This window comes from Electrona antarctica (genome assembly GCF_951216825.1).
Source record: "Electrona antarctica genome assembly, chromosome: 15".
NCBI classification, from domain to species: Eukaryota; Metazoa; Chordata; class Actinopteri; order Myctophiformes; family Myctophidae; genus Electrona; species Electrona antarctica.
The window spans coordinates 36502510-36526238 of NC_136796.1; the positions used below are offsets into that span (position 1 = coordinate 36502510).

The following is a 23729-nucleotide window of genomic DNA, read 5'->3' on the forward strand; positions in this document are numbered from 1 at the left end:
CCTTGTGCAGTGTTCCATTTGTGAATGAGGCGTTTTCTTGTGGCTTTTATTATGTCATGGGATATCTAGAGGCATGTCCATTGTCCATGCTGCTTTGCCTTCTCTTGTTTCAATATGACAATTTTAAAAACCAGACTTGTTTGGGTCTATTATATACAGGTAGGCTATATGCATGTTATCTCTACACTGAGTAGGTTGTAAACCTGGCTCTTGTACTTTATTTCCATTTCTGCAGAAAGGAGAGAAAAAAACTAGGTATGACCATCTGTGAGAAGGAATATCTTGCCCCAATAAATTCTATGTTAATTTGCATAGAAGTTAGACAGTGTCTTATGTGTGGGCTGGTGGTCACGAGGAGGTAGACTGGTCTTCCTTGGCAACAAGGCCTGCTGTCTCTTGTTCGTTCTTTTTCTTCTTTTATATATCGCTTAGCAGGTCTGCTTGGTGTGATGGAATTCGTGCCCTTGCTGTTCCTGTTCCACCCACCCCGTCAGACGTATGTTCCTTAATTATGGATGAGTTTGGATTGATATTTTAGAAATTAAAGTAGGTCTTTATCCTCACGAACCTACAGTCCTACAAACCACTTGTTTAACAAACCCTAAAAAGAGAGCGACGGATGCGCGCTTGCATTAAAGGCTATAATACGGCGGGCTATGCACGTTTGACACATTAGAATTAAATAAGCTTAACTCATTTTTAAGAGCCTAAAACTATGGCGTATTAATTCATTTCATTGGGGAAGGCTTTAGGAACGAGACGGACAACTTGTCACGGTTTGATTGCCAGCAGCCTTGTTTAATTGCTCTCCACGTCTACTGCCTCCGTTTGTAACCTCATATCTTGAGAAAAGGTTGTGTATCAGGATATCCCTGCATCGGTAGAACGGGGCTTGAGCCGTCCAAAATCAGTGACGAAACCCCTTTTCGCAGTATCGTTTCCAAAAAGTAAAGGCACCAGAACCGAGCTACAGATGATAAACTTAGGACAGGAATGTAGAATTGTAAGTCAGGGGTGAAACGACTGCTTACAAAGCGGTTGTTTGTCAGCCAGTGCCATGTTTTCCCAATGCAAACTTACGGAAGCAGTACTGCGCATACGGACGGCGGTTGACTGGACTAAAGTTTTATTTAAGCCTGATTTAAGCCGTTGTTTCATCCCTGACTTAAACGGCCCTATGTTTATCATCCGTATCTCGGTTCTGATATCTTCCCTTTTTGGAAACGATACTGCGAAAAGGGTTTTCGCCACTGCTTTTGGACGGCTAAAACCCCGTTCGACCGATGCAGGGATATCCCGATACTCTTCTCGGAGCTAAAGCGTAGATATGAGGTTACACACGGAGCTAAACAAGCTCCGTTTCCAGGCAGTAGCGATTGAGAAGAGAAGAGAAGAGGGAGGAGAGCAGAGAACACTGTCGCTTCACACGCTGGTTGAGAGTCTGGGGTAGAGTAGAGAGGGAGGGAGCGAGTGTTTCATCATTCTGACATTGGAACCGCATGTTGCCTATATACACGGTAGCAGCAGCATTTCCTAAAGGAGGATTCCAGCTTCCCCCCCCTAAAGACCCCAACACCATGACTTCTCTCGTGCGCCACACCACCACCACCACATCAACCGTGGCGTGATGTCCAAACTCCACACAGGAGTTTGACAGGACCAGACATTAAGAGGGTCGCACCCACCACAGAGCAACTGATTCAAGTTCCCTGAACCCAGCGCACAAGACCTGATTGAGTCAACGACTGGTGAGTTTTAAGATCTTTTTTTTTTTCTCTTTAAAAAACAAAAATAATAGGCCATATAGATTATGGGATGAGTGGCTGCAAGTGTGTTAATTGGGCAATTTCGCCGGTAGCCTATTCGTTAAAAGCCTGTTGAACATAGGCCTATATAGGCTAGCCTGTTCCTAATCAATGTAATGGGCTATAAGCATGATGATGGGCTGCGGCTACGTTATTTTTGTGGCATTCTTCATAGAACGTCCAATGTGCGGAAATATAGCCTACACAATATACAAATGAAAATGGTCAAAAAGTTACGAGAATATGACAACAGTTGTCAGTTTAAAAATATGTATACCGTATCCGAGGTAGAAGCACTATGTGAGAGTGAGACCGTGAGAGTCCGACTGTTTGGGGAAAAGGATGAACCCTTGTCATTTAGGTCAAGGTTCAGAGACTCAATTAATCCCCGGCCACACGCCGTGTAAACCTTCCGGTTTATATGCATGCATGGATCGTAGTTATAAATTTGGGTGGGTATATAGCAGGGGTTTTCATCCCTTTTCATATCGAGGTCCATTATTTATTCATTTTAGGACCACCTGCCACCACATTGATGACATTTAGCCTCTGACCCAAAACTAAAGAATATTTTGTAATTGTTGGATAAGATTTTGTCCACAATTCCATCCTGTGTTGATGTGGTAACATTAGGAGAGAGAACAGGCAAACCCTTTTTTTTCCTTTTTTTTTTTTAATACTTCTAAATTTCTCTTCAATTATGTATACTTCTTGTAATTTAAGTAATGCAGATTGTTAACAATAATTGAACTCTTGTGCTGCAAGAGTTAAAGATCTAATAAGGGTCCATTGGGTTACCAACTCTCCATTTAACTGGGGACCACCTGTTCTGGAACCCCCTCCCTCAAGGCCCACTGGTGGTCTCCAGACTGGTTGAAATCACTGGTATTTAGGCTATAGATACAGCTGTATAGTACAGCCCCTACCGCTGACTGTCAGAGGTTGAACTGAAGATATGCGTGACAGCCTATTTAAATGTGCCATGTGCAGCTGGGAAGAGCGATGATGAGAAGATGTGAGTGCAAGAGAGTTGAGCGATCTGGTGCGTAAGTGACCTGTCACCTGTCATATTAATCATTTCCTGTCCACTAGCCCAATGGTTTTCAACCTTTTTTCATATCGAGGTCCATTATTTATTCTGCATTTGAGCCATGGACCACCATTTGATGAGATTTAGCCTCGGACCCAGAACTTAGAATATTTTGTTGTCGTAAAATGAAAAACGATTTTACGCTAGAGGTTACAAACTCTATAGTTTAGCTGAGGACCACCTGGAACCCCCACAAGGACCACTGGTGGTCCCCGGACCACTGGTTGAAAACCACTGACTAGCCTACTTGTGACCTCCTCAGTACCACATGCCGATTAAAATAATGGCCTATGTGGTAATTAATCACTAATGACTTATGACAGTAACATTTTTACTTAATACTTTATCCATTTGTAACTCGAACAATTTAGCTAGTTTCTGACCCAGACAGACGCGTGGATCTGACAAAGCGTCCACTGACTCCACTCCTCTCCACAGACGGTATAGGCTAGGCTTTCCTTTGTTCATCGGATAAGTGCGCTGTTTATAGGGAAAGTGGGTTATGCGCGGAGCTGTGCGACAGAGCAATACATCAATGTCATCAATTGTTTTTACCCTCCCTCTCCTTGCAGACCCATTAGAACACCGTTTGAGGTGGGCTACTTTGTTTCTTTGGGGAGTAGGGGATCTCACCTCCCCTCCAAGCAACTTGATGTGCTCCCAGTGCGCTCGCAATCTCTCCCGTCTCTCCATCGCTCAACCCAGAACTCTTATTTTCTTCCCCTCTCGTCATCCACTTCTATATTTAGTGCCTAATATTCTCATCCCGGTGCCCATCTCCTGCTCTCCCTCTGCGGCAGATGAATTGCTTTCCCACCCAACAAAGGAAACAACAAACGAAAAAGACTCAGAGAGATAGAGAGAGAGAGGAAGAGTGGAGAAGCGGCGGCAACGCACAGCAGACGGATTATCCTCGTGTGTAATCCGCGCTTGGTTGCGCTGTCAGTCCAAAACTGTTCTTTGCAAGAGCCTCTAATGAGAAACCTTCTCTTCTCCCAGTCTATCTGCCCTATTCCCGTTGTCTTCCTTTAATCGCCCCCCCTCCCTCCCTTAATGGATTGTGTGCTGTACGCCCACCCTATTTTCTTTGAGTGTTTGTTCTGTGAGAGCATATCAAATATTCTGTTTGTAGGTCAGTTTAGTGAAGGCATAGTATTTTCCACCAAAGGGACTCATTTGTATGAGAAATCATGAATTAATTTGCATTGCTACAAGTTGCACTTCTATTCCCATTTCTCTTTTGAGGGGAGGTCTTGTTGAGAAGTCTTTGCATTAAGTGCACAATGAGAGGATTTGCGATCAGAGATTGTATCAAACAGTGTTTGATGGCTGGTAGGCTAGTCACGTCAAAACCCGGGCCAGGGCAAATGTCAAAACCCGGGCCAGGGCAAATGTCAAAACCCGGGCCAGGGCAAATGTCAAAACCCAGGCCAGGGCAAATGTCAAAACCCGGGCCAGGGCAAATGTCAAAACCCAGGCCAGGGCAAATAAAGTCTCTTTGAGGGAGGTTCTAATAATTCCTTGCCTGGATCCGAAACTTTGAGTTTGAAACATTTCAAAAGTAAAAAGAAATGATGCATGGAGAAGAAATGCTGCGAAGGGATGTGATTTTCATAGCACTAGAATGTCAGTGTTGTTGCATACATTGCCAAATATTTCACATACAGAGCCATAGAACACCTGTGTCTGCTTCCAGTGAGCGCTGCGACATGCACGACATAAATGTGATCGGCGCTCCGTTTGTACTCGCCCATTCAATAATTCCAAAGACTTAAGGTGGTTACACACCGGCCGCGTTTTTCGGGAAAACCGATGGCGAAACGCCGCTAAAAATCCGAATTCGCATCCGATTCGTGCCCGCTGTGTGGAGACCTTTAGAGTAAGATATGGTTCTCTACTTTCATATCCATGTGAACATTCTGGCACATAACATGTATTTAGTCAAATATCTCCACTTTTCCAGTGAATTCAGTCCAGCTGTCATTATATCGACCATCAAAATACATTAATATTAATAATAAAAATCACACCCGTGTGAACTGAGTGGTGTAAGGTCTTATATAGCCTGATCAGCTGTGGTCTGACGTAATGTCTGACGTAACTGGGTGACCGTAGCAACCATGCTCATTTTTTGAGCACAGACAGACAGACAGACAGACACGTAAACTAACAAAGCCAGTCGTAGGAGTGGTTTACACCACTCAAAAATATATACACATACTATACAGTTATATAAGGCACAAATATACAGTATATATGGATGGACAGGCAGACAGACTGTCTCAAAGCATAGTCTTGGCACCGGGGTAAAATACAACATCCACAGGTGGTGGAGGTGGTATGGTGGGAGTTTTGGTGGCGAACGTAGTGAAAAAGGCTGATGGAACCACTTTTTCCGGCAGTTCTCGTTGCATGGCAGACTGTGACTGACCGGGCTGGCTGTTACTGGCTGGCTGTTTGCTGTGTACGTCTGGCTGGAAACGTGGTAGTAGTTTATGGGAATAACATGCTCAGCAGGGGGGGCGCTTTTGCAGCTAGGGCACCAGACCGTCAAACCGGATGGAGGGAGGGAGAGACGAAGGAGGAATTATGGAACATGGCAACAAGGGACAGACGGGAGGAGGGTGTGAGAGGGAGATGCATGTGGGGCAGAAAAACATGGAGTGGAGGTAGAGACGGAGAGGGAGGGTGGGATCGTGGGGATCGTTGAGGGAGGGAGGGAGAAGAGAGATGATGCATGGGGAGTGTGAGGGAAAGAAATATGAATGGAAGGAGGAAGGGGGGGGGGGGGGAGGGCGGAGTAAAAATGGAAAGAACTATAGGGAGGCAGGGAAGACAAGTCCAGACAGTGATGGAGGGGTGGTAGGTAAGTAAGAGATTGATGGACAGAGAAAGGATGAAGAGATTGAGGAATGGAGAGATAAACAGGGGGGGAGTGGGTGGAGAAAGGATAGAGAGGGTAAGATGGAATGAAAGACAAAGAGGCAAGAGGTTGATCCTATAAGCAGAGTGACATCAATATCAAGCCAGATAAATGAATCACTGCAAGACATGCATTAAGAGTTTACAAGGGAGGCCATAGCTGAACGGGTAGAGAGGCTATCTGGGGACCAAGTGGCCCGGTCGGCCACTTACGGTACTAATACCCACTGCTCCTAAATAGTTGGAATTGTAAATTCATAATTTGAATTTCGTAATGTATGTGAAAGTGTACAGTGACATAAAATACACCAAAGTAGTGCAGGCTAAATTATAAATGATGAGTATGTATAGGCAAGGTTGACGACGATTTTTAAGTACATGCTCACACGACATAAGGGGGTTTAGAGAGAGATGGCACGATAGAGATGCACTTTGAAGAGAACGCCACAGTGAGAAGGGTGTCTGTAACTCTGTATGGTGGGGTGTCTGTAACTCTGTATGGTGGGGTGTCTGTAACTCTGTGTGGTGGGGTGTCTGTAACTCTGTATGGTGGGGTGTCTGTAACTCTGTATGGTGGGGTGTCTGTAACTCTGTGTGGTGGGGTGTCTGTAACTCTGTATGGTGGGGTGTCTGTAACTCTGTATGGTGGGGTGTCTGTAACTCTGTATGGTGGGGGTGTCTGTAACTCTGTATGGTGGGGTGTCTGTAACTCTGTATGGTGGGGGTGTCTGTAACTCTGTATGGTGGGGGTGTCTGTAACTCTGTATGGTGGGGGTGTCTGTAACTCTGTATGGTGGGGGTGTCTGTAACTCTGTATGGTGGGGTGTCTGTAACGCTGTATGGTGGGGGTGTCTGTAACTCTGTATGGTGGGGTGTCTGTAACGCTGTATGGTGGGGGTGTCTGTAACTCTGTATGGTGGGGGTGTCTGTAACTCTGTATGGTGGGGTGTCTGTAACGCTGTATGGTGGGGTGTCTGTAACTCTGTATGGTGGGGGTGTCTGTAACGCTGTATGGTGGGGGTGTCTGTAACTCTGTATGGTGGGGGTGTCTGTAACTCTGTATGGTGGGGTGTCTGTAACGCTGTATGGTGGGGTGTCTGTAACTCTGTATGGTGGGGTGTCTGTAACTCTGTATGGTGGGGGTGTCTGTAACTCTGTATGGTGGGGGTGTCTGTAACTCTGTATGGTGGGGGTGTCTGTAACTCTGTATGGTGGGGTGTCTGTAACTCTGTATGGTGGGGTGTCTGTAACTCTGTATGGTGGGGTGTCTGTAACTCTGTATGGTGGGGTGTCTGTAACTCTGTATGGTGGGGGACGTTGGTGTGAGGAGAGGGGGAGAGCGTCAGCCGTAGAGGTATGTTCATCAATGGGAAGACATTAATATCTCCATGTGGTGTCTCTCTCCCCCTCTCTCTGTCCCTCTCATTGTGTGTGTTTCACTCTATTCCTTTTTCTTTGTACTGCAACTGCAACTTCTCTCTTTCTTCTATAGGGCTAGGCGACATGAAAAAGGCACAGTACAATAGTTTTGATTTGAACAAATAAACGTATCAATATTGTGACAATATTGTGTGGATTACTATAGGTGTTTTTCACGAAATATTTTTAATTCATGATCATCAGAACTGCCTATGTAACAACTGAGCGGGTAAAGGCAAATAATAGAATAGCTATAGCTCAATTCAGACATTTATTATCTTTTAAAACCAGGAAAATCGTTTTTTTGTTTTAGCCATATTAGGATACCCATAATCCAGAATATGTCTAGATTCATATCACAATATAAACATATTGCTGTATTGCCCAGCCCCACTGTTTATGTCTCAGTCTCTCCTTGTGTTTGTTAAATGACCGATTGTACCATCTCTTTTTTTTTTACACCTTATACGAGTTTTAACCTTTCACAAAGCATGTACAATCCACTAGAGGCTGGAAGTCTAATCGCATGTGCACGGGTGAGTCTGTTATGACAAGCACGCACGCACACTCGCTCGCAGCCTGTTAGGATCGTTAGTTAAGTTAATGTCCGTGCGCTCGACCCAACGGGAATTAACTGTGTCATTCTCCTTGCCTCCCTAAACAGATATGGAACCTCCATAAGGGGGAAGCGACAGTCTCACACTCATGCACATTTACACACAAACGCAAACACACACATACACACACCTCACCGAGTGCCTTTAACCAGCCGTGGCTGACAGCCTGACAGGGACATTAAGTGTAACGCCGTCGATGGATTGGCGGAGATAGCTACACTGTCATATCAGATTAGCTTGACGCTTTCTGCCCAGCTCATCCCTCTCTCCTCTCCCCTCATCTTCTTGTCCTTTCCTCTCTGATCCATCCATCCATCCATCCATCATTTGATCCCAATTTTCTTTTCTCATTTTTCCCCACCGGTGGTCACCGGAGCGTGTCTTGCAATGTCAGGGGCAAGTCTAAAAAAACAAAAAACATCCCCACTTCCTAAAGCCACTGAGATGGTCGGTTGTCTGGTGAGATGCGAACCATCCAAAGGGAGCGATGCTACACGCTTTCTTTGTTTTTGTTTGCTCTTGTGGAGGTCTATCAGGATTATTACCTTCTACTCTCTGCCTTTATTATTCCAAAATGTCTCTTGTTTCCTCTGCTTTTTTCCTCACCTCGCCCCTGTCTCTCCTCTCCTCCTCCATGTGCGGTTCTGCTTGTCAGACCAGGAAATCACTCTCATTTCTGCCTTAATTCGCTCTATGATCAAACATGTCGCTCCCAATCTGCCCTTTTTGATAAGCAGCTTCCTGTATCAAAGCTTGTACCATGCAGGTAATGTCGGACACAGCACACCATATCTTTGACGTGCGCCGCTGTGCTAGACCCTCCAAATGCATGGCTTTTGAAATGATGTCATATGGCAGCCAAGTCTATGGACTTTAAATGTTTGTTTGAAGCACTTTTAACAAAAGTCGTTTGCCAGCCAAAGTCCATAGACTTTTAATAACGCAAGATGTCATGTGGCCAATATAAATCCTAATGCAATTGTGTGGCCGCCACAGTGGGCGCCCCTCACCTTTTTGAGGGGCGCTAGCCCCTCCTATATACAGCTTTTGTCCCCACATGTCTCATATTTGCCATTGACAATGAAAGGAGAAATTAGGTCAAATGTCTGCCAAATATGACGTAAATTTAACCAACCAATCACATAAATTCAGTTGTTCATGAGATGATGTATGACAGGGTTCCCCAATTAATTTTCCTCGAGGGCCATATTTTGACTAGGGTACCAGGCTGGGGGCCGAGTCCGCACGCGTGAGGTCGAGGTCTTGCCCTGAAAATTCCTTTTCAGGGCAGGACCCCATTTGAAAAGGATGCCCAGTTTGACATGCATAGGCTACTGACCCCCATTTAATGCCATTTATATCTGAAACGTTTTTTTTTAAATTCTTCCGCGGGCCGCCAGGGGGCGCTCCGCGGGCCGCAAATGGCCCTGTATGATGATGTATAATGATAAGCGCGCCCCTCACTTCACACGGATGTGATTTTTAGACTGTGCGTGTGCGCGCTTCATCAGTGCATGTGTGTGTACATGAGATGGAGAGAGACAGTATGCACGATATTCCCCATAGTTCTCACATGTCAACGGTGAGATCTAGCCTTGCGTGGAAGCCTATCTCACACACTGTTGGAAGTGCTAATGTCTTCTGTATATTTATAAACTATTTCAGTCGCATGTTTCTCACTCAAGTCTTTCTTGGCTCCCTGCTCTGCATTTCGTCTACCCCTCTCACTCTCACTCACACACACACACACACACACACACACACACACACACACACACACACACACAATCTTTCTGTTATTCTCTCTCTCCTGCTGCTTTTATCTTCTAACATCTCACATCTTCATGTTCAAGCCTGCAAGGGCTGAAACTGTATTGTATTGTTTTTGTTCCGATATTTCTCCTTCTGCTGCGGTTTTGTTAATTCCCGTGAGATGGTAAATGGTCTTCAATGGTTAGAATAACACACAAATAATGATCCCGATCGGGTGCAATAATTAGGTGCAGTGTTTTTGTTGTTCAAATACCAGTATGTTATAAATAGCTCTACATCTTGATAGTAATCATTGCTACAGTATATAGACAGGTCTCTAGCTATTTAAACAGAAAAGATGAACTTGGCAACCCACCTGAAAATGCATTCTCTGATTATTAGCTTTTCCATCCACCCACATGTCATCGTTTGGGTGGTGCAGTGGTGTGTCCTCCACCACGGAGGTAGTGGGTTCAAATCCACCATGGTGCACCTGGCTCTGTCAAGTCTCTACACCAGTGGCTTTCAACCTGTTTCATTTCAAGCCAAGGCCCATTTCTTATTTGGCTTTTTACTAAACGTTTTTAGCCACGGACCACCATTCGATGTGATTTAGCGTCTCAGACACAAAACCTTTGCATTAGAGCTATGCTACACTCGACTTCCTGCGCTCGCATGAAATGCAGACCAGCCTCTCGACTGTAAGAGGCTTTATTTTCGACTGCGAAAATAAAAAGAACGTTTTCACTACTCACCAATACAAAGATAGCTTGTGTGACAATGCGTTACAATGCCTACTTTCCGCAGTGGACGCACTATGAGCCCCCCACCACATGTACAATCGTACATAAAATTCTTTTCACCGGAAGGAAAAATCTTGTTGTAGAGGGCGCAGTGGAGTCACTAAAAGTATTTTTCTTCTGGTGAAAATCCCATTCTGGCCAAAAAGTGCCTTTTATCCGTGTGTTGGGGGGTTCAGAGTGCGTCCAGCCATCCACCGCGGAAAGTAGGCATTTCTAATAACACAAGCCGCCTTTGTATTGGTGAGTAGCGAAAACGTTCTTTTTATTTTCGCTACAGTCGAGAGGCTGGTCTGCAAGTCGAGAGTAGCATAGCTCTAATGCAAAGGCATTAGAGCTATGGACCAGAGCTAATACAGTCCATGTTGTCTTGAAATTTGCTGTTATACTGTATGGTTCCTTTTATTCTCTTTCTCGAATCATTTTTGCCATTTTTATTTCTCTGAAGCTGTCTGTCTGTCTGTCTGTCTGTCTGTCAGTCTCCTTTAATCTCTCTCTCTCTCTCTCTCTCTCTCCCTCTCTCTCTCTCTGTAACCAGGCGGTTATGGGCTGTAGGCTCCCCAAGCTGCGGAAGGCGGAGGAGAGGCGGAGTCCAGGGAAGATCTACTCCACCCTCCGACGGCCTCAGGTGGAGACCAAAGTGGGCGTAGCCTATACCTACCACTTCCTGGACTTCCTTTTAGGGAAGGAAGGTACGCAATACACATGCACTGTAGTTAACACTACATAGTAGACTGATGCACAAACTTGTTATTTTCTATCTTTGGGTGATTCTGGGTCTTACAACATCAAGCCCCCAGTAAGTGGGGTGCTTCAAAATGCCGCTGGTCCTCCCTCTATCCTTTTATAACTCTACGTACAACATACAGTCATACACCCTCCTCCAGGCGACCCAACCGAGGCTGATCAGACCCCAGCCTGTGTCCAAGACAGCCCCCACTGTCTCTAGAGCAGCATAGAGACAGTCAGTGGGGAAGATGGCTGATGATATGTGGGCGACACTAGAAGGCTCCAGGCGCTGTGGGTTGTCTCCGGGCCTGGCATTGCGTCGTTGTTGCCGCTGAACTCCAGTTACAGCCTCTCGAGTTGCACCGAGGCTGATAGGACGCGGTATAGGGCTGTGCAAAGACCCGCCCCCGCCTGCCTCTGATTGGCCCCCCTCCTACTAGTAGTACTACTAGTAGTACCTCCTACTAGTAGTACTACTAGTAGTACCTACTAGTAGTAGTACTACTACCTCCTACTAGTTGTACTACTAGTAGGAAATAGTAGGGTGCCTGCGGGGCGGAGCATTCTCACATTCTAATTCAGCTAGAAAACCCCAATCTGGCAGCCAACACGATACTGACTGGCTAGTCACTAGACTAGACTTTCAATCCACACCTCCCGGGTTCGAATCCCGCTGCGGCCACTATTTTTCCAACAACTTGAGCCATGAGAGACACCACAAGTTGCCGAGACGGACTAGTCTCTCTGTCTCTCTCTCTCAGAGATATGTCGGTGTCCGCGGTGATGGCTGATCACAGCGGCGAATGACGTAATCTTGTAGTTTTCTAACTTTAAAAAACTACACCGCGGTGATAAGATATCGCCTCAAACTGGAGTATGAATGCAGCTTTTTTAACACAAACACACACACACACACACGCACACACACACACACACACACACACACACACACACACACACACACACACACACACACACACCACAGTGACCACACAACACACTGTATTTCCTATCACACAGAGTGCGGCGCAAAATGTGTGTATACGCTCACATGCATGAAGGTGTGCACAGTTGCACAGCACATGCACAATGGAATTGATCATTCACTGTAGTACTGTACAAGTGTACAGGAATTTGAGATTATTATTACAAAACACACATTAACCGCTTTTTCCCTTCCTATGTCCTTTTTTATAAACTCACAATGCATCGCAAATTTGTGACGTTTTTGAGTTTGTAGATCGGCTATTTTTCGAATAGAATTTTACTTATAACAGTAGTTTCGTATTGTGGTTCTGCTACTTTTGTGTGTGTGCGTCTGTGCGAATGCGTGTGCCTGCGTATGTCGCTGCCAACTTTTAAGCGGTAGAACAAAATGTTTGGGTCAGCAACTGTGCGGAGCTGAGGCTCTTCTCCTTCTTTCTCCTGCGAGAGTCTGCTGGGAGAAAAGTAGCTTATGAACTGAAGTTGTGTCAATGTGTATAGGCCCTGTTGCAGAGAGTTCAAAGAAGAGATTTCTAATACTCAGATTCAGCTAAGCTGTAGCCGTGCCCTCCAACTCCCCCCCTGCCTCTATGCCGCCTCACGCTCGCACCATGATGAGACAGTATACTAAAGCTGCGGTTTTGGGATCTGTGTATGCGTGCGTTTGAATTTCCCCTACAAGGCGTCTGGAGTGAAGCTTCTGGTTTCTATCTAAATATACTAATTCTGAAAAAGGAAAAGAAGCTCACAACGCGCTGTAAGCTTGTGGTTGAGCTATTTTTGCTATTTTGCACCGTTGTATGGCGAAATATGAAATAAGAGTGGCTAATAAAACGAATTTGATTTCTTTTCTACGATTAGTTGATACATAAAAAACCATAGAATGAGCTTTAAGAATAAGAATTGGTAGTTGTTGTAACCTTAGTTTCCATGCTGTCTGGCAATTCGAAAACTCTATTCTGGACAGGGAATCAATGAAATATCAGGGAAATTTTATTTTATTCTGAATGCCCCAGATGTTGTCTTTTGCTTTGTCTGTTGTTATACCATAAAGTTTCGGTGAGCAAATAAATGCTGTATTGACAGGTTATGGATGAAATGGAATTGAATGGAATCTCATGAGAACTATAGTATTTAACATCTTTTTCCTGTCACGGAAAGCCTCCGATGGGAAAAGCCAGGGAAGCGTTGCCATCCGCTTGGGAAACCTTAACGGACGTAGGTGTGAGAAGCTGGTCACGCGACACCCACAGATGAGTTTGTGATATCGCAGTGTAACAGACCGCGCTCTTATCTGCTCCAGCCAAATGGGCAGTTGTGCGGTTGCCAGTCCTGCCGTGGTTTGAGCCAACCAGCTCCCATTATGTTTGGCATGGGTTAGGCTATACAGAGCTGAAAAAGGGAAATATCTGGCAACCAGGATGGATGTGGTGTGGTGACCAACCAAGGATTACTGCTCCCATCTCACTGCAAGTGCCATTAACGGATAGATCGCTATAGACCGATAAACCACATGCACACATGAGCCATGCATGCCACTCTCTCTGTCACACATACACGCACGCACACACACACACACACACACACACACACCACTCATTTCCTATAACAGAGAGTGGGAGGCGGCACATACACGTACACACCTGCATGCATGCAGGCATGCACACCACCTGCACAAAGGAGTTGATCATGCAATGAGCTGTGCATGGATGTTTGGACACACAATCACACATGCAAAATGTTTAGAATAAACACTGCAAGTGTGTGTGTGTGTGTGTGTGTGTGTGTGTGTGTGTGTGTGTGTGTGTGTGTGTGTGTGTGTGTGTGTGTGTGTGTGTGTGTGTGTGTGTGTGTGTGTGTGTGTGTGTGTGTGTGTGTGTGTGTGTGTGTGTGTGTGTGTGTGTGTGTGTGTGTGTGTGTGTGTGTGTGTGTGTGTGTGTGTGTGTGTGTGTGTGTGTGTGTGTGTGTGTGTGTGTGTGTGTGTGTGTGTGTGTGTGTGTGTGTGTGTGTGTGTGTGCGTGCGTGCGTGCGTGCGTGCGTGCGTGCGTGCGTGCGTGCGCGCGCGCGCGCGTACATGTTTGCCTCTCGATCAGTCTTTCTTTTCATTTCATTCAGTCCTTTTCTCTACCTCTCCCTCTCAATTTGTAATAGAGCGGTGTGTGTGCGTGCGTGCACATGCGTGTGTGAGATAGTGAGTGAGTGCTCCCTCTCAGTGATAGAGACCAGGAGAAGTGAAGGATTCCTGAAGGATTATCTGATTGTTTGTGGAGATAGACAGACCTCATTCCCAGCAATGAGATTTATTTGTGTGTGTGTGTGTGCGCGACTGTGCGCGCGTGTACGCATGTGTATATAGTTTGTGTACTGTATAGTCTGTCTGTTTGTTTAAAGTGTGTGGGTGTGTGCAAAACTGTGCACACACGTGTGTGTGTGTGTGTGCGTGCGTGCGTGCGTGCGTAGGAGGCAGATAGCACGGCTGTGTATGTCAGTGTGTGACATTGAGAAAAACCCACGGTCAAATCTGCTCTTTAATTCAATTTAGTTTCCATTAATAATATTATCCCCCCCCCTTGCGTGACTTCATGACTCCCACATAGTAATGAAAAATAAATACCCCGGCCAGTGGCTCACAGAGATAACCGTACACAGACGTCTGTTTATTGCGTTAATGTCGTACATGCAGGTAACGGGAGTTCAGTGTCTCCAGAGGTATAATCCCACGCGGTTTCCAACGTGACCTGTGGCCCACTGGGTAATGAAACCCAGTAGACATTGGGACTGTCTGACGCTTAGTGTTCATTTAGGTTCCATTTTGTTTTTGTACACTCCGAGTTAAAGGTATAAAGATAGCCTGATGAAGGCTGTATAGGCCGAAACGTTGCTGGTTCCCTAATTAAACTATTTGTGCGGGAGTTTCTTCTTTCATTTTTGAGTGGTGCAGCCATTCCAATGAACGGCAATGTGTGTCCCTATGTCCCTATGTCTGTTTAGGGGTACCAACAGGTGACAAAGTGGCGTTGTTCAGTTTCACACTGTGCATGATGGGAAGCTGAGTTTTTGGGGAAGCTGAGAGCCGACGGCCAATACTCGGACAACCAATAGTCAGACAACCAATAGCCTCGGAAATCCAGACGTTTTAATTTCCAGGAAGGAAATCTCTGCTGATTTCTGATAGTCTGCCTTGTTAAATTGATGCACACACACACACACACACACACACACACACACACACACACACACACACACACACACACACACACACACACACACACACACACTCTCTCTCTCCTCTCTCTCTCTGTCGCTCTAATTAATTAGTCTCATGTCCTGACTCCTGCAGCTGCGTCTAGTTTCTGCCGGGAGCTGCCTATGCCATAGAAAGCATAGGTCAGTTCCAGTCTAGACAGCCAACAATGGTCGGACAACCATTGGTCAGACAACCAATAGTCAGACACCCCAACTGCACCACTCACTTCAGACGGGTCTGATTTTCTTTTCTCATACACTCCGAGTTACAAATAGATAAATGAACACTCAGGATTTTTGCTGTGCTGCTCATGAGGTGAAACATTATTAATTAGTTAACAAAAGGGAAATGTAAATCACTTCGGAAGCTCAAGGCAGAGTAATGGGGGGGGGGGGGGGGGGGGTCTCTCTCTCAGATCCTTGGCCTGGAAAAACCTTGAAGACCTCCGTCCCTAAAAGGTCCACAGTGGTTCTCAATGTGGGGTCCGCCGGTCCGGGGACACCTATAGGGGGTCCTTGAAGGGCTACAGGTCTGTTAAACTATCACTGAGGATTTCATAGTGTATACACAGGTTCACACAGAGTGATACAAGGTTCTCCTCTTGCTTTTGGAAACACTGGAGGAAATGTTTATATGTTTTTTAATTGATATGCTGTATGGAGTGATAATAGCCTGATTGTGATAGGCTACCTCTATGTTTTATTTTCTTGTTTTTGTATTTTGGACCTATAGTGTCTGCAAATAAAAGTATATTATATATAGGTTTGAGTCCCAGACAAATGGGGTTCCGTGGCCCTGAATGGATATTAAACTGGGGGTCCTTCAGATGGAAAAGGGCTGAGAATCACTGGTTTAGCAGGACTGTCGTGTTTTGGAGAGAGTCAGCTGTACCCTTTTATTACCTCGTTTGCTAAGCATGGCCAGCCCCCCCACAGGGTCACATTGACCCTATAGCTGTAATTGCAGGGAGGACCAGGACAAAAAAAAAAACGCATTCCAGTCAGCGAAGCGTTCGTTCGGCCTCTGTGGTTCCTAAATAGGAATGTGGGGCCACTCGTCTTGTCACCGAGGCCATTTCCATTTCACCCCCTGTGACCTATACTGTATAAAAGCCAAGATGTTCTGTTCCCGAAATAGTGTCATCTTATTCCTCTTTAACCGCAATCTGCTTTGTCTTAGAACGTTCCCCCAACCTCTGTGTGTATGTGTGTGTGTGTGTGTGTGTGTGTGAACATCGTCAGCCAGGTGAGAGGCTGGCATTGTGACATTTTAAACCCCCTATTTGTGTCAAATCGATGCACTGATAATGAGCACCGAGGGAGAGGAGTGGTACTGGGGGGCGGGGGGATCAAGGGAAGTGAAGAGCAGACAGAAAAGGAGGAGGAGGAGGAGGAGGAGGAGGTGTAAGAACTGAGTGAGAGAATCAAAGGCAAAATGTGGGAAAAGAGAAATGGGGGAGTGATAGTTTGGTTTAAAGAAAGAAAGAAACTCGCTTCTCAAGAGCGGAGGTGGGGAAGCACTCGGAGAGAGAGAGAGAGAGAGAGATTGAGTCAAGAGGTGTGAGATGAAGCGCACGAGAGCGAGGAACCTGAGGCTGTGTGTGCGTGTGTGTGTGAGATAGAGAGAGAGATGCAGAAGTTACACTGTCAAAATCCTGAGGGTTCATTTAACTCTTGACGGTGTCAAAATGGACCGTATAAGGCTCTCCACTTTGACACGCTCGTAGTTAAATCAGTGCTCAGGCGTAGGTGTGATGTGACGCAGTGTGACTGGTCTCAGGAAGTTGACAGCGAGAAGCCACGCTGTGCTGAGCCCTGCGGAGACAGTCGCTCTCAGCTCATTAAAACCTACAGTATATGCACTGTGTTTCTAATGCTCGCGTGTGTGTGTGTGTGTGCATATCAAAGAGAGTATGCCATACGTCTGGCATACTCTCCCCCTCTTGTATTACAAGAGGCTCCCTCTTGTAATACTGTCGAAGTGTCCTTGAGCAAGACACTGAACCCCTAACTTCTCCTCATGAGCAGGATGTTGCCTTGCATGGTTTCCTCCTCCGTCGTTGTGTTAATGGGTGAATGTAATGCACAATGCTGGGGGCACGGTGCCGCAGTCGGTATAGCGCTGTCGCCTCACAGCTAGAATGTCCTGCGTTTGATTCCCGCTGAGGGCGCTGGGGGGCGTGTTCTCTCCTCCACGTCATTAGTGCCCATACCCGAGGCGGGGGTTGGTGAAAGGGCCTTTCTGTGTGGAGTTTGCATGTTCTCCCCGTGTCCAGAGTTCCCAACCACCGGTACGCGGACCGGTGCCGGTCCGCGGGACATGTGCCACTGGTACGCGATAGGGGAATTCCAAGTTTTCCCGTCGTATAAAAATCCATTTGAAAACACGAGAAAAGAGAGGGGAGAAACACCAGACCTGATGGCCGTTGCGCGTAGAGCGTGACGCTCAATCACCCATTGGAATGCAAATGCTTGCCTTTCAGGCTGCCTTTGTGGGGGTGGACGGACGGACGGACGGACGGACGACGGGGACGACACATCAAACGGCGGTGAAAAGTTGACTCGTCCGTTCGCATGAAAATACAAAGGATTCGTCAGCGGACGCATCACTGACTGTGATTTATAAACGGCTTCGAGTCCGTGTTACTTGTTGTTGCGTAGCATAACTGTCCAATCCTTGGTATCTTTACCGTTCATGTTTGCTCTGCGGGCAGCAGCACCAGCACCATTTGTCACAATCACGCTAATGAAAACAAACGCTACACTGTGACGGTACAGGAATATTATTTCATGTCAAAACGAAAAGATGATGTTACCCAGGTAAAGTAGCCTCGATACCCAGGCTTTCATTTCGTCTGCGCAAAATGCCTATGTGTCACTCTGCATGTTTAACTAAGTTTTCCACATGTCCAAAGCAATTCATGAAAAAGACATAAGCCTAACCCCTTTTTAAATCATACTATCATTGTTGATAATGATATAACGCCATTTAGGTCAATGATATATAACAATAAAGGGTAGCCTTTTTAAGGGCCATGCAGTCAACTGTCTTCCGTGAGAACGTTAGCCCCCCCCCCCCCCCCCCCCCCCCAAAGGTTGGGAACCCCTGCCCTAGGGTAGGTAGTAGATACCCTCAAAAACATGCAGTAATCCTGGTCTCTAAACTACCTCCCCCTGCCCAGCCGGGGCGCCTGATGGAGGGGAAAGGATCTGTTCGGAATAACGTGTTCCTTCCACGCGCTACGTCCAACCGGTGAAGGTCTCCCCTGTCAGGTGAAAAGAAGCGGCTTGGAAGCATGAGGTCAGTCCGTCGCTCTCCCCAGGTTGGCGGAGGGAGTGTAGAGCCCAGGATTACATTAGAGAGAGAGAGAGAGAGAGAGAGAGAGAGAGAGAGCTGACAAAATGTGACGTATTGGTCCAACCCCATATGATGCATTTATGGTATCAGAGCAGCTGTGATGTATTAACTCAGAGGAGGTGATTCATTCAGAATACAGTAGGTGTGTCATATGTTTTGCTTACAGTATGAGAGTGAGCAATGAACAAATCCATCAGTCTGTGAGATTTGTCCTGCGCTGACTCTCTTCCTCCAAGTCAACAAATTAATCATTTTAGGGTTTTTTTCCCCCACTATCCGTTTGTCATTGTCAAACGGATAGTACTGTAGCTCCACCAGGCTTCTTTTATCCTGCAGTGGCAGTTTTAATGGATTTGTTCACATGGACATTTCAGCGTTATGCGTCAGCCCAGGTACACTAACAACGGTTAGGCTAAGGGAGGAGGGAGGCATATTTATGCCAACACGGTTACGGCCCTCCTTGCTGTGCCATGATGAGCCCTCAGCCCTCACAGCGGTGAAGCTTTGAGATGCTAAAACTCCCTTTTCTCGCTCTGTGAATTTCAGTCATTGTCAGTGCTCGGCGTGCATTCGCAGACATCTGCACCATGGTGTTCCCCTCACAACGGAAAGTCTGCCAAATCACGTCTTCCTGTGCCTTTGTGACTTACTGTGTGTAGTAAGCTCTTACGAACATTCCCTTTGAAGTGACTATGTCTATTGCGTTTTTGAGGGGCACTAGCCCCTTCTATGTCCAGCTTTGAGCGTGTGTGTAAACACAAACATTGCGTAAAGAGAAACATTGAAGACGAAGGTGATGACGCAAATTCTGATTGGCCGGAATGAGATGATCTATGATGATGTACGATGATAAGAGCGCCCCTCACTTCACAAGGGTGTGATTGTTTTGGTAATGCATGAGCGCATCATCCCGATAGTGATCACAGCTAATACAATCCACACACAGCGCAACATCTGTTTCTAGTCTGGGGGGGGGGTGGTGTGTGTGTGTGTGTGTGTGTGTGTGTGTGTGGGACATATTTATTTGGGGGTCCATTACATGAAAATATTTGAGAACCACTTGTTTATTTAAGTAATAATACTAGTAATAATAATAACTCCAAGAAAAAACAGGAGTAACACAGGAGATAAAAAGGTGACTATAGTAAAGAGTATACCAGTAAGACGCCCCAAGGGCGCTGAAACAACAGGTCTGGGAATGCCCATATATGGACCTTTTTTATTGACGTTTTCGGGCCGGGTAGGGCGTAAAATTGTGCTAATTAGTAAGGCCAGGCGGGGCCTCGGGCCAGCCCAGTTGGGGCCCAGTTAGGTCCCAGGTAAAGCCGGGCCTTCATTTTCGGGCCTGTTGAGAACACTAGTTTTCACCGGCTGCCGGGCACGGCTGCGCTCAGGGCTGGATTGGCCACAGGTCATACCGGGCATAATCCCGGTGGGCCGCGACCGTAGGGGGCCGCCATTATTATTTTTTGGACAGGCAGGCCAATAGGCGGCAGGCCACCAGGAAAGGTCCGGGCGTACTGCCATTCTGCCAGTGCCATCATGATAATTTCACTGTACCTGTATCAGTGAGTGACAAATAAACCCTCTACAAAGGGTTGTGTAGTTGTCTGTTGGTTTGTATCATTTATGTTGTTCTGTAAAAGTGGTGGTATTAGGGCTTGTTTGTTTGTGTGTGCCTAGACGGAGCGGAGGGTAGAGTTTCTGCTATCTGCGCGCTGGTTGTGGTGGGCCGGTCTGGGCCAAATTCACGCGAAAATGACCGGGCCGAATTTTTGTCCCAGTCCAGCCCTGGCTGCGCTAATATCTTTGGGGCACGCCCGTCTAGAGTTTGAATTGAGTCAAAAGGGAGACATCGAAGAGGAAGGACGGGTGGGTATGGATCAACAAATGGAATTTCAGAACAGGTCAGCGCCATATATGGAGATCTAAGGGTTTGAGGTCAGATGTAGAGTTGCCTGCCGGCTCCATATATGCAGATATAGGTCATGATCCAGTCTTCTCCATGTATGGCTTTCCAGGGTTTGATGAGTTCAGTGTCATGATCTTCATATACACTGTATGGAGATGGCCATATATGGAGCTTGTCACGCGGGCGTGACGGACTGATGGCCATATATGGTGACTGACTGACAGGTTATGCAGGTTTTCATTGTAATCTGTGACCTACTGTCGCACTAAAAGCTGATCGCAAGCAACTTTACAGAGAAACAAGCCCACAGTTGCTTACAATAATCAGACATGGCAACAGTGGTCGCTAGTGCTCTCCCTTGCCGGATTCCCACCCTAGAACATGGCCAAGACACATGGCAACCATTCTTGAACTTGAGCATTGGAACCACTAGTAGAGAAATGCATTTTCCTCTGTATTTAAGCCATCTCTCTGAACCCCGCGCTCTTTCCCCATTATCCTCCCATAAAGCCAGGGATGTGTTGTGTGGTCAGCCAGACCCTGACCGGCAACGGTCGGTCATCGCTGGCGGCCACATTCCCCAACCCAGTTGGGGAGCTCTGGGAGGCTCCGGGAAGTTGATTATTTTATACTGTTTTTGGCACAAACTCTCCTCGTCATTAACAGGCCCATTTAAATAAAAAGCAAACCTCCAGCAAAGCACTGGGATATTAAGCTTCTGGGGTACAGCTGTGAGTAATAATCCCCCATGCATCACCTACCAAGGCTTAACTCTCTTGTTTCTCTCATCTCTCTCTCTTCTCTCTATTCCAGTGTTGATTTCGTCGACTAATACTATGACGAAAAAATGTCCGTCGACTACCTTTTTTCACTGACGAAAACTAAATGGAAACTAAATGAAAACTAAGCTATGATGACTAAAACTAAGACTAAATATACTGACAGTTTCGAAAACTAGAAAAACTAGAATGTTAGGAAGGGACTAGTGGACAAGAGATCCTGTATAAGTCATTTTACACTTGGTTGCATGCTGAAAATAGCAGATCTAAAAGCTTCCAAAATACATTTTAGTCGACTAAATCAACTGTAGATTTAGTCGACCAAAACTATACTAACATTAAAATGTGATTAAAACAAAATGAAAACTTTTCAAAACTTGCTGTCAAAATCAATACTGTTCTATTCTTTGCTCCTTTCTTTTTTATTGCTTTCCTTCTGTAGCCTATTTCTCCCTCTAAAAAGACAGATTGGTAAATGCACGCACGCACGCACGCAACGCAACGCAATAATCCCTGGCCTGTGTATTTTAGATTTACTGTACACGTGTACATCTGCAACCTGTTTGTTGAAGACTTTGAAGAAGATTGTCTCTTGGATTTGACACACCTTAGCCTGGGGTCCACCTATGCTTTCTATGGCATAGGCAGCTCCCGGCAGGATCCGCCGGGAGAATCTAGACGCAGCTGCGCGACATGAGACTAATTCAATGGTTCTCGAGTTATGTGGATTACAGATGTACAGACTAGACATGGTGCATTTATAGATAAAATAGAAGAGTCGGCGGTTCGAATCCCGGCTCCTCCTGTCTACATGTCGAAGTGTCCTTGGGCAAGACACTGAACCCCAAATTGCTCCCGATGTGCTGGTTGGTACCTTGCATGGCTTCCGCCGCAATCGGTGTATGAATGGGTGAATGTAACGCACATCTATGTAAAGCGCCTTGGATAAAGGCGCTATATAAATGCACCATTTACCATTTACCTTACCTAAGATAGGGTTTAAGTTGTTACAGAGTATGTGACTCTCACTCTTATGAAATGCTTGAGAAAAAGTGCACTCACTCCACTACACATCAAGTTAGGCTGCACTCACGCCATACACAGCAAGTTAGGATGCACTCACGCCACACACAGCAAGTTAGGATGCACTCACGCCACACACAGCAAGTTAGGATGCACTCACTCCACCACACATCAAGTTAGGCTGCACTCACGCCACACACAGCAAGTTAGGATGCACTCACGCCACACACAGCAAGTTAGGATGCACTCACACCACACAGCATGGCGTCATGTGGATCAGCTTCTGGCTGAGACGGAAATGGAAAAGCGGTGATAAACTGCTGAACATTTTATTCACTGCTTCCTGCCTAACTGGCACAGTGAGAACACTGACATGCACGCACGCACACATGCTCATGCACACACACACACACACACACACACACACACACACACACACACACACACACACACACACACACACACACACACACACACACACACAGGGATGCGCACACTCTGTATGCACTCTCTCTGACTAACTTTATCTGGTATGTATGTATTCCTGCTTTCTCTAACATGAGTTGTGCTCTTGTACTAATGCATGTGTACAGTGTACTGTAGGGCCTATATCCCCACTTACACACTTTATCTTCTTGTGCACTATTTACCAGCAACCTACCAGTGTGAAATAGGATTAGGAAGAGTAAGCATGAACCCTATAGTCAACAGAAGACGGGTTAAGTGTTCACCTACTGTATACTGTAAGTAAGTGCAAAGAACATTGTAGGGGGACTGCCCATAAGTCCAACGTCCTGTTAGTCCGACCTACGTGGCCGGTTAAGACTGAGGTTAGGGTTAGCGACCTATGTGGCCGGTTAAGACTGAGGTAAGGGTTAGCAACCTACATGGCCGGTTAAGACTGAGGTTAGGGTTAGCGACCTACATGGCCGGTTAAGACTGAGGTTAGGGTTAGCGACCTACATGGCCGGTTAAGACTGAGGTTAGGGTTAGCGACCTACGTGGCCGGTTAAGACTGAGGTTAGGGTTAGCGACCTACATAGTTTGGTTAAGACTGAAGTTAGGGTTAGCGACCAACATAGTTTGGTTAAGACTGAAGTTAGGGTTAGCGACCAACGTGGCCGGTTAAGACTGAGGTTAGGGTTAGCGACCTACATAGTTGGTTAAGACTGAGGTTAGGGTTATTGACCTACATAGTTGGTTAAGACTGAGGTTAGGGTTAGCGACCTATGTGGCCGGTTAAGACTGAGGTTAGGGTTAGCGACCTACATAGTTGGTTAAGACTGAGGTTAG

At 46.2% G+C, this 23729-nt stretch overlaps 1 protein-coding gene across 1 annotated transcript in view; it reads left to right on the top strand.

The window, feature by feature from the left end:
• The first annotated feature begins 903 nt into the window (after positions 1 to 903).
• Positions 904 to 23729, top strand: part of rftn1a (raftlin, lipid raft linker 1a) — a 58676-nt gene continuing 35850 nt past the window's right edge. The window contains exons 1-2 of the mRNA XM_079522660.1: positions 904 to 1748; positions 10944 to 11097. Of these exons, the coding sequence (XP_079378786.1) occupies positions 10950 to 11097 (148 nt within the window). The 5' untranslated portion in view covers positions 904 to 1748; positions 10944 to 10949. The remainder of the gene's footprint in view (positions 1749 to 10943; positions 11098 to 23729) is intronic.